We start from the raw sequence: 12,126 nt of genomic DNA, 5'->3' as shown, positions 1-12,126 counted from the left end.
TAACGAACCTGAGCCTGTCGCGGCATCTGTTCCCGAAGTTCGAGTAAACGAAACAGCTTCAAAAAAAGCTGCGAGTGAAAACACAAAGCCTTTTACCCAATAATGGCCGTGATGCACCTGTTTCGAAGAGCAGAAGCGATAAGGGCGGTCTCGAGTTCATTTCAAATGGCAGTGTGCTCTTCGCTGAGGCCAGGGGCATAAGCTGCATGAAGCACTGGCTCCAAAGTTTCGTCGTTCTCGCAATCCGATTCCGCCAAACACGCTTTTGCCGCGTACTTCATTCAATATGCCCTAATCCGTGCACGGTTCCGCAGTGTCGGCATCATCATCGATCGTAATGAAACCATCGCAACAGATGTCCCACCCGCTATCCCATGTCAGAGTTGACGACGCGCTATTACAAATGGCCGCCGCAGTGGTCCTGTTCGGAAGCTTCAGGCTCGGCATCGGGCCCGACGTGGACGAAGTCGGCCTTGCGAAAACAGTTTCCCGCGCTTGTAGCCGTCAATGCCGCCCATGAAATATTCACCACCTCCACAGCTGAATACCGAGACTCCCGAAGCGGCAAGTTGACTGCCAGGTGGTCAACAGCTATGAGCAAGTGCTCCGCGATGCGGTACCTAAAGCGGGATTCACACAAGGGAGAAATGCCTGGAGGAGAGACGAGGATGGCGCATCACGTGACAACGACGCCACGGGTTAGTGTGTTGACGCGACCTCCTCGCGGATCCTCGGGGGAGACGGGGACCGTTTCTATGACCGGTCAAACGGTCCTCGTGCAGCGGGGGATGTTGCAGAATTTCGGGTAGGTCCCTCTCCTGCAGTGCCCGCAGAACCCGGCAGCGGCGGCTGTTCCAAATTACGCTCCAGACTTGCATGCACCGTGACGGCGAAAATGAACGACGAAGCAACTTTTTTTCTTTTCTCTCGTGAAAGAATATCATCGCTTGTGGGACATCTCTTCTGATGACTATAGTAAAACTAACCTAAAAAATTCTGTGTGGGAGACGACGGTCAAGCGATGGAGCGCTACCATCTCTATGAAGTGATATTTAGTTGTCTTTTAAGGTGGTTATTCTGATAAGAATTATGACACCACCCGCTTTTGTTGTTGTTACTGCTTCTGCTACTGCTCTGCTTGTTCAAGCCTGGTGGAGATGTCTTACTTTATAACAATTTTTTTTTTAACAGGCCTCATTATTCAAGATTAGACGCTTAAAATATAGACAGCCGTAAAATCCAAGAGCTGCTTTTTATTTTCAGAAACATGACATACTTCACAATTTACTTTATTGGCTGCACTGATACAGCAGAATTTTAGGCTGAGTCCTACCAGAGACTGCAAAGGAAGTACAGCCACCCTGCCACCACATCAGCTGCCACCCGCATTGAAGCAGAAAGTGCACAGAAGGTGCATGACATTTACAAGGACCTAGGAGGAGTGCCAGGCAACATTGACGTCATTTACGACGGCACGTGGATGACGAGGGGGCACAGAAGTCATATTGGCGTGGGCTGTGTAATCGAGCTGTACACAGGCTTGGTCTTGGACCACTGTGTCCTGTCCAACTACTGCCAAGGCTGTGCTGTTGGCCCCAAGCCTGGTGACGACAACTATGAGGAGTGGCTTGAGAAACAAGCCACAGTGCCAAAAGAACACCGATGCTAATGCAGGCCAAATGGAAGTAGAAGCAGCGAGGATCATGTTTGAAAGATCGTTTACCAAGTACAAGCTTCGATATATCAATGTGCTCTGCGACGGTGACAGCCGTACGTACCTTGCCCTCACGCAAGACAAGGTGTATGGCTACATGGTGATTAAGAAACAGGAGTGTGTGAACCATGTGAAAAAAAGAATGGGCACTTCCTTGCGCAACCTTCTTGATGAGCACAAATCCAAAGGCCGAGGACTGAGCATGGGTGGCAAAGGCCGGCTGACGCAGGGCCTGATAAAGAAGTTGACGAATTATTATGGCTGGGCCATTAAGAGCCACCCCAACGATGTTCCTGGCATGGAGAGGGCCATCATGGCCACTTATTACCATGTAACATCCACAGACCAGGATCCACACCACAACCTGTGCCCAAGTGGGACTGACTCCTGGTGCCCGCACAATCAGGCATTGGCCAAGGGAGAGCCGCTGCCGCCTCACAAACATAAACTGCCCCCTCACGTGCGAGTGGCACTGCTGCCAATCTACAAGCGCCTCTCGAACAAAGAGCTCCTTGAAAGGTGTGCGCAGGGAAAAACCCAGAACGCTGTGGAGAGTATGAACAGCCTCATTTGGTCACTCAAGTCCAAGAGCCAGTTCGCCTCCCTTCGAAGTGTGGAAAGTGCAGTTGCAGATGCAGTCTGCCGTTTCAATGGTGGCTGCAAGAGTGCGCTGCAAGAGATCACTGCTCAACTGGGCTTCAATCCAGGAGACTGCTCTTTGCGGCGAGCAGCCGAAAAGGATGCCAAAAGGGTAAAGAGGGCTCAAAAGGCGCATTGTTCCACGACAAAGAAGCGCAAAACTGGGTTGCGCTCTACAGAGGCCAAGGCCACAGCATCTCAGGATTACTGCCCAGGAGGATTCTGAGTGTTTTAGGCATGTTGTGAACTTCCAAACAAGAGTGAACTTTCAAAGTCAGTTTTCTCAACTCTTGATTTTCGCCTATGTGCCTTCGCTAGAACATCTGTCATTTTCTAACAAAGACTGATAGAGTCGTTCCGTTTTTTGCACTAGGCTCAGGAGGCCTTTAGCAGTGCAATAAAGCTTTATCTCTCTTCTTACTCATCATTTAAAATTTTTAGAACACATTTTATAATTACTGCGATGTGTGCGCAAAACAACATCCATGTTTTGGAAATTTTATTTATGGTTACAAGAACTAGAAAAATCAACTAATAGCTTCTTTGCACATGTTGATGCTTTGGGAACATAATAATATGAAAAAATAATTTCATTTAGCAATACAGTAAAAGCTCGTTAATTCGAATTCCACGGGAACGCTGAGCAATATCGAATTAAACAAAATTCGAAATAATGAAAGTGAGCAAAATTGGGTGGATTTCGGGAGTGGGGGCACGAAAAATATTTATTGGCCAAAAAAGTCGGTGATGACTATCTGCTTCTTTTCTCTGAATGCCACAGCTGCGGCTCTCTGTTCCAGCGCGCGGACGCGGCGCAGGGAATCCTCTTCACCCTCTTCGAAGCTGAAGAGACGCGCCACATTAAGTGCCTCCATCACCGCACAAGCTGACGGGCACACAGGCGCTTCGTCATTTTCGTCTTTCTCACCTTCTGGCTCTTCAGCATCAGGCTGCGCACCGGCTACTTCAGCGATAATGTCCTCATCAGTCAGCAGGCACCACACACCAATGCACCGGTGTCAACTTCAACATAATCGGCAAAACGTACGCCCCGAAGAGTGTCACGCAATGCCACTGGCATGAGCTCCTCAGCCCCATCCACCTCGACGTCACAACTATCCTGCGCACTTCCAGCTGCAAATCCACTGTGGCGGAAACAGTTTGCGATTGTGGTCGCGGTCACCTGTTCCCATGCGAGCACCAACATGTGCATGGCAGTGAGCAGCGTAATGCCGAAGTCCTTCCTGTCGCCCGCGCACAAAATCATTCTCTCCAGTACGTGACGCCTTCGCGCAGTAGTTTCCCCGCTGCATCTTGCAAATTCGATGCGGAATAAGACGGCTTGACGACGTGAACGAACAACGTGCGCCTAGGACTGCTAGGACTACTCCGCCGACTCGTCAGCGTCCCGTGGGTCCCGCGTACAAGTGGCGCCAGGCGCTGAGATAGCGGGAGGGCTACGGGAAAAAAAAATTCCTCTCTGGATTTTGGAGGCCATACTTTGCTCCCTCTTTGCTCGGAGGCCACTTGAAGCTCGAAAAAACTGGTCGTGCCACCTATCGTTCGACCGTAAAAGCTTCCACTAGTGTTTGACGATAAAGACGCTCGGCGGCGCGCGCTTCGAATTATCCGTAGAGGCAGCTATTTCTGTTCGAATTAACGAATCGTTTTACACATGGTCTCCTATGAACTGCGGACGGGACTGCGGCGACCTTTTCGAATTATCCAAAATTTCGAATTAATGAGGTGTGAATTAACGAGCTTTCACTGTAATTATCTCTTTAAGTGTGAAGAGCATTAATTAGTATAATTATGCTTGTAACTCAAAAAGTACAAGAGGTATTTGAAAACGGTTTTCATATTTGGAATCCTCACAATCATCCACATACACACACAAAATTTCATCACAAACAGTACATTAATAAAAAAATTAGTTTTACTTGCCACGTCCCCCCTTAACACCCCCTCCCCCCTTCCCCCAAGACGTAAGCTTGCCAATATCTATGGCTGGGGGTCGAAGAATTCTTCAGTGCTCCCACTCCATTATATGGTGGAGGCTCTGGCCACACTGATCTCCCCTACCGTTCGCCTCGTCCGTGTGAGCAGCTAACAGCAAGCTTTGAGAAGTGCTAATTAATACTTACCTCGGCAATAAAAGCACAGCTTTAACACAAGGCAAGATTTATCTGAGGCACAAAAGGCCCAAGCTAATAGTTGAGAATTAGAATATTATACGCTAAGCTTGTGGGCGTTGCGGTAGCGTTTGTCGCTCAACCGGAGCTCGCAAAAGGTAAGCGTAGAATGTCAGTATTGGGGTGATGGGGATTCAAAAGAATTCTTCGCAGTTGCCTTCTGACGAAATAAAGTTTACCGTCAATCCCGGTCTTAGGCCCAGTCCCAGCAGCCGTCACCAGCAGGGAACACAAAACTCATCGACTCTGAAGGGCGTACGGGCAGCCCTGTTGCCGTTGTTTAGTGCATGACCAATCACTTTCAACTTGAAAGCAGCTAAGTAGTTTCTGTATCGCCCCATAACGTAACAACATTACGAACACAACACTCCGCAACGCCCGTTTGCCACTTTGGCTTAGATTGAATTGAATCACTTTGCAATAATGGTACGCTTTATGCTTAGGAGATGGCGCCAGATGGCATGCACTATCATCATCAGAGACTGGAACAAGCAGATGACATTGTTGCGGCAATTTTCAGGGGTGCGATAATCACTTGGAAAAAAAAAAAGTATTTTTTGTTGGGCGATGTGGGGGGTGCGAAGATTACCCGAGTAAATACCGTATGTCGGTTTACATGGAATTCATGCAAATATACTGTAGCACTACGCCAAAGCAAAAGCAGCAAACAGAAAACAAAAGAAAGCTTAGAAGAAATCTTTAAGAGACACCTTCCATACTCCAGCTATGGTATTGAAGCAATGTCCATCAAACTTTCTTTACAATGATTCTATGGCAGATGAAACAACAAGTTATCACATGCAGCATCATGCAATCAGTGTGCACCCTCATATTGTTACATTGCTTAGAAACTTGCAACCTGGATGTACGACGCCCCCTCATGTAATGCCTTCGGGCCCTTAAGGTTGAATAAATAAAATGAAACAAGTGCAGCATGTAGCACGATGGTGTGCTTTTGACACTATTGTGGCCATAACCTTATCCGAATCTCTTGGAAACAAGCGAAAAAAGCAACAGCAGAATGTGTTCCACTCACCTCCACGGCCTGGGGGACCGGGCGGTCCGCCACGAAAACCAGGACCGCCAGGTGGTCCACCACCTCGTGGGTACGGTCTCCGTCGATCAAACCCACCTGTAGAGAGACAAGTTACAGGCTGGCTTGACACTGCGCTTTTCACCATAGAGCCACCAAACAGGCACACTACACGAGGCCAGGGGATGCACAGAAGTGCTTCGGAAAATTCGTTTGACCCACCTAGGTAGCGAAACTTTTACTGGAAATCGCGAGAAAACAGTGGTTTCTGAAAAATTATAGCTTCGCGATGTCGGGGCCGAGAGCCGGCTTCTTGGGCTCATCGAAAAGAGCATTTCTCTGTGTTCAACTTTCCCGCTTCAGCTGGTCACTTTAAAAACAAGCGCACAAAAAGCAAATGTTTGAAGGTCGGTTCAAGGCCCTCGATCGGCCATGGCCGCCATGTTGCCCCAGCTCTCCTCGCCATTGGCCCGATGCTCGCTCCGGGAGATCGTCGTCTGCCGCTTGTGCGTCGCGAGGACATGGCTCTTGAAAATCGCTACTTTGTTACGTGCTCACGGCTCGATGATCACTCAGGATATAATTACACTTTAGTTGGGAGCCGTAAAAGGATGCGCGATTAGGTTTCTACGAGCAAGCGCGTCATCAAAGTAGTCTTTAGCCCTTACTCCGCCGACAGCGAAAATGCGGGCAAGAATGACGCGCTCGCGCACTCGTGGCAGCGTGCTTCTACGCAAACAACGAAGCTCTAAGCGGCGGCATAATCAGATTACTATAGGCGGCTGCACCAGATGCACAACTAGATTACTACGAGCGGGCTCACGGTCTATGAGCGCGGCGCATCATCGGAGTCGTCTTTAGCCCCAGCTCAACTGACAGCGAGACTGCGGGCAGGAACAACGCGCTAGCGCACTCGTGGCGACGTGATTCTTCACAAGAAATGAAGCACATCACTCGCTAGCTCCTTTGAACCACGTACGGGCATTTTACGCATCGGCACCGGCCCACACAGTCAAGCTCGTCCCCCCCCCCCCCCCCCCACTGCGGAGGATTGCTCAAAACAGCGGCTTAGCAGTTTTGTGCTTCGTCACTCGAAAATGCAATGCAAAGCGCAGTGCGCGCAGATTTTTTGTCATCATAATTACACATTTCGCGCATCGTCACCGAACGCCGCCAACAAGTGCATTACGCGCCGGCTGCACTGTACACGCGGCCGCGCACTCCACGGTCATATGGAGTAAGACGGTAAGTTGGGCCAGTTGGTTAGGATCCATCGTGAACTTACTTACAGCGCAACACCAGAAAAAATACAGGACAGGGAAGGAGTACAACAGCGCCGTCTTTTCTTTCTGTTTTACTCCTTTCGTGTCCTGTATTTTTTCTGGTGTTGCGCTGTAAGTAAGTTCATGATGGGTCATATGGAGTGCTGTCAATAAGCTTTTGTGATGCGATTAAACGTGCTTGGAGCTGTGCTTGGTATCGCCACGAACGTCTATGAATGTTTTGAGGCAATGAAAGCCTCGTAGATTAGCATTTCCGCGACCGGCTGTATGATGATGCGTTTCACGGCTAGAGTTGCAAAAGGGCATGTATGAATCAGAGGCACGCATTTTTATATGCCCGTTTCCCGTCATTAAATATACTGCTAAGAATTCCTGTGCTACCAGTCTTCTGCCCATACCTGTTACTAGGAAAGAAGGCATGGTCTGTCATAGTGTGATCGAGTTTTGTGATGCAATTAACCTTTCTCCAAATAAAAAAATATTCAGTGATCATTTGTAAACAAGTACTTAATTATGCTAATTAAAACTTCAGCACAAGAAATATGTGTAACCATGTCAGTATATGGCAACACAGTCAAGCTCGTCACCCCCCCCCCCCCCCTTCACTGCCAAGGATCGCTCGGAACAGCGGCTAGCAGTTCCGCGCGTCGTCATTCGAAAATGCAATGTTAAGTGCAGTGCGTGCCGATTTTTTGTCTTCGTGGTTACACATTTCGCGCATCGTCATCGAACGCCGCCGGCAAGTGCATTACGCGCCGGCTGCACTTGTCCACGCGGCTGCGCACCCCACGGTCATATGGAGTGCTGTCAGTAAGCTTTTGTGATGCGATTCAGACGTGCTTGGAGCCGTGCTTGGTATCGCCACGAACGTCTATGAATGTTCCGAGGTTAATGAATTGCTGTAGATTAGAGTTTCCGCAACCGGCTGTATGATGATGCGTTTCACGGCTAAAGCGGCGAAAGAGCATGTGTGAATCAGGGGCACGAATTTTTATATGCCCGTTTCGTGTCATTAATTATACTGCTAGAAATTCCCGTGCCATCAGTCTTCCGCCCATAACTTAGTTATTTAGAAAGAAGGCATAGGCCGTCATGGTGTGATCCATTTTTCTGATGCAATATACCTCTCTCCAAATAAAAAAAAAGCTCAGTGAATATTTGTAATCAAGTACTTAATTATGCTAATTACAACATCAGCACAAAAAAGTATGTGTAATAATTTTAGTATATGGTTTTATTCAATTACACTCTTCTCTGTGATACCTATCACACCACTCCTTCATACAAAGAACTTGGTTTGAAATCTATACTTGTTCTTTGTAAAACATGAAAAGGAAATTATGGGGGAAAAAAAAAGGCCAACCAAGGCACACTGGTCAGAGACGAGATACCTGAAGAGTCATATATCACAAGACAAACTTAAGATCACAATCTTTAGGTGTTTTAGAGACGTAAAAAGAAGTTGAAACTTTAAACACAGTTTTCTCAATACTGTTTTTTTGGCATTATACTCAGCTCGTGGAGCAGATATCTGGGCAACCACTGTACGGATTTTGATTCCGTTTATTTTGTAATGCTCCTCGAACTGTGCTTCAGGGGGCTGCGATCTTAGTTTTTCATTTTACTCCTTAAAGAATTTTTTATAGAGTTTCTTGTTTGTAGTGCAAGTGTGCTCATTGCAATGTCACTGGAGAAAACGTTAACTACAAGTTTTAGTGTTGCAAATATATTATTTTGAGAACGCAGCCCCCTTCAACATACATTTGGCAGTGGATACAGCAATTACCAACCATTTTTGTCATTTTATAAATCCTCCAGCCCCTCCACGAGGTTCAATTGAAAAATAATTTGTCTCTCATTAGGTATTTGTGCTATCGTCTCGAAATTTTTGTGGATGCACAGTGAAGCCATTCTTAGTGTCTGTGGCAATTTTCGTCATCATCCGACCAGAAACAAGAAAGTTCATTCTCAAAGGCACGTCCCCCCTTAAGGGGGGGCGCGGCAAGTAAAGTGCCGATTTTGGTCAAAATATGCGATTTTCTGATTTATTTTTTTTCGTAATCTTCAGACCTTCAACTTCTTTGTTCTAAAATATTACAGCGAAACGTGCGCTACAAATCCCGCAAATAGTGTTTTTGCCGAGGCTAGTCGCCGAAAAGTGCGAAAAAAAAGCCCCTGAAACGGTGTTGTTCACGCCGCACAAACGCGCCAAGTTGTTGACTGTGGGGCGCCATTTTGGTAGCTTTGGAAAGAGGAGAAAGCCGGCTTCCATATGGTCGCGGTCTCGTATGTCGCCAAGTGAAAATAAAAGCGCGAGGAGCAAGTAAAAAAACGAAAACGAAGAATGCCAATTGGCTGCGCGGGTCACGTGGTAGCAGGCGCGACCTCTTACTGGTCAAAGCTGCGCCGCGCACCTTGGCAACCTTGGAAGCGCGAGCGCATCTGCGGCCGCCGTGTCGAGAATCATCCGGCGTGCGCTTCGTTTTTTGCCAGTTTGCTGTTTTTGTGATAGTTCGCGTGCTTTTTTTACCAAGCTTTGTTTACATCGGTGGTCTCTTCTGAGTGCTTGCTCATACTGCGGTGCTATGTTGCCGCAAAAAAAGTTCCGGAGCGTCCACAAGTACGGCAAGCGTCGGAAAGCTTGGAACAAAGGGCAGACGACTGCGGCTGCCGTCCCAGTCGCAGTTCCGGACGGAGCATGCTCTTCAAGCGTCACGGAGCCTCTACTCAGACCCTTCGCTGATTGTTGTGAGGCCGAGAGTGTGGAAGGTGCCACATCGTCGTATGTCAGACCGCCGGATGCCGTCGACCGTGATGGACGCTCTCGCGAACCCGATTGCGGTGGCACCGCGTCGGCAGCCGTTGCAACTCCGGGCGTGCGCGCGTCGAACATTCTATCGCGAGTTTCGGCCCAGATTCCGAGCAGTGAAGAAATCGCGCAGCGGGCGCAGACAAGGCGGGATGTTTTGGATGCCGTAGCATCGAAGTCCGCTTCAAAGCGGAAGCTCGAGCTTCTGAACGAAGGCTGCGACGAAAATGACGGCGGTAAGGACTCCACATTCTTCATTGTAAATAAGAAGATGCTGAACGGTCTGCTTTTGTCAGTAAAGTGCAACAAGTGCGACGAAGGGTCGATTTGCCTCGAGACTACGCACTGCCTTGGACTCGCGGCGAGGATGGGACTTTTTTGTGACAATTGTGGCATAGTGAACAGTGCGTGGTCGTCCCCAAGGTGCTCCGGGCAACAAAAAACGAACCCCTTTGAGGTAAACGTGCGTGCTTTGAGGGCTGTGCAGTCAGTTGGCAGAAAACAATCTGCCATAAATGACATTTTTTCTGCGATGGACATTTCGCATCGAGCACTGCACCACAAGTCCTACCAGAGACTGCAAAGGAAGTACAGCCACCCTGCCACCACATCAGCTGCCACCCGCATTGAAGCAGAAAGTGCACAGAAGGTGCATGACATTTACAAGGACCTAGGAGGAGTGCCAGGCAACATTGACGTCATTTACGACGGCACGTGGATGACGAGGGGGCACAGAAGTCATATTGGCGTGGGCTGTGTAATCGAGCTGTACACAGGCTTGGTCTTGGACCACTGTGTCCTGTCCAACTACTGCCAAGGCTGTGCTGTTGGCCCCAAGCCTGGTGACGACAACTATGAGGAGTGGCTTGAGAAACACAAGCCACAGTGCCAAAAGAACACCGATGCTAATGCAGGCCAAATGGAAGTAGAAGCAGCTAGGATCATGTTTGAAAGATCGTTTACCAAGTACAAGCTTCGATACATCAATGTGCTCTGCGACGGTGACAGCCGTACGTACCTTGCCCTCACGCAAGACAAGGTGTATGGCTACATGGTGATTAAGAAACAGGAGTGTGTGAACCATGTGAAAAAAAGAATGGGCACTTCCTTGCGCAACCTTCTTGATGAGCACAAATCCAAAGGCCGAGGACTGAGCATGGGTGGCAAAGGCCGGCTGACGCAGGGCCTGATAAAGAAGTTGACGAATTATTATGGCTGGGCCATTAAGAGCCACCCCAACGATGTTCCTGGCATGGAGAGGGCCATCATGGCCACTTATTACCATGTAACATCCACAGACCAGGATCCACACCACGACCTGTGCCCAAGTGGGACTGACTCCTGGTGCCCGCACAATCAGGCATTGGCCAAGGGAGAGCCGCTGCCGCCTCACAAACATAAACTCAGGATTACTGCTCAGGAGGATTCTGAGTGTTTTAGGCATGTTGTGAACTAACAAACAAGAGTGAACTTTCAAAGTCAGTTTTCTCAACTCTTGATTTTTGCCTATCTGCCTTCGCTAGAACATCTGTCATTTTCTAACAAAGACTGATATAGTCGTTCCGTTTTTTGCACTAGGCTCAGGAGGCCTTTAGCAGTGCAATAAAGCTTTATCTCTCTTCTTACTCATCATTTAAAATTTTTAGAACACATTTTATAATTACTGCGATGTGTGCGCAAAACAACATCCATGTTTTGGAAATTTTATTTATGGTTACAAGAACTAGAAAAATCAACTAATAGCTTCTTTGCACAAGTTGATGCTTTGGGAACATAATAATATGAAAAAATAATTTCATTTAGCAATAATTATCTCTTTAAGTGTGGAGAGCATTAATTAGTATAATTATGCTTGTAACTCAAAAAGTACAAGAGGTATTTGAAAATGGTTTTCATATTTGGAATCCTCACAATCATCCACATACACACACCAAATTTCATCACAAACAGTACATTAATAAAAAAATTAGTTTTACTTGCCACGTCCCCCCTTAAGTAGACTCGGAAAACATGAAATTGTCAAAAAAAAAAAAAAAAAAACCGAAAATGAGAAAATTAAGTTTGAAAGTTAGAAAAGTTGTTATTTATTAGGAAGCCATTTTTTTTTTGCACCAAATTGGGGCACGATGAAAAGCAGCTTGCACTGAATTCTTGGAAGACCGAGAATCACACAGAATCGTGAAAGTTGGTCACGGCCTGCGCCTATAGCGAGTGATGTCAGAATTTCCTTCACCTTTACAGCAAAACTATCTCGCGAGCTGCCGCTGTCGAAACGAGCGGTCGTCCCTTGGTCCCAGGCCGAAGTAATACGTCTCGACGCGTGCGTGAATGAAAGTGTAGATACAGGACAATCTGTATTTTCACAGCACAGTTCGAGGAATGCTGAAAGCCCTTTGCACTTTCCAGCTATTTCTCGGACGCAGAGTTTCAGTTCGCAGCAGGTTGGGCATTGCGCA

At 47.7% G+C, this 12,126-nt stretch overlaps 1 protein-coding gene across 3 annotated transcripts in view; it reads right to left on the bottom strand.

The window, feature by feature from the left end:
- The window catches only part of LOC119164115 (heterogeneous nuclear ribonucleoprotein U-like protein 1), a 68,085-nt gene that overhangs the window by 3,431 nt on the left and 52,528 nt on the right, over nt 1-12,126 (bottom strand). For all 3 annotated transcript variants that reach the window (XM_037416219.2, XM_037416222.2, XM_037416220.2), the window contains exon 15: nt 5,582-5,677. In XM_037416219.2, the coding sequence (XP_037272116.2) occupies nt 5,582-5,677 (96 nt within the window). The remainder of the gene's footprint in view (nt 1-5,581; nt 5,678-12,126) is intronic.

This window comes from Rhipicephalus microplus, chromosome 8 (genome assembly GCF_043290135.1).
Source record: "Rhipicephalus microplus isolate Deutch F79 chromosome 8, USDA_Rmic, whole genome shotgun sequence".
Lineage (NCBI taxonomy): Eukaryota > Metazoa > Arthropoda > Arachnida > Ixodida > Ixodidae > Rhipicephalus > Rhipicephalus microplus.
Note: the sequence above shows the minus strand (reverse complement) of the source record. Positions and strands in the feature narration are given on the sequence as shown.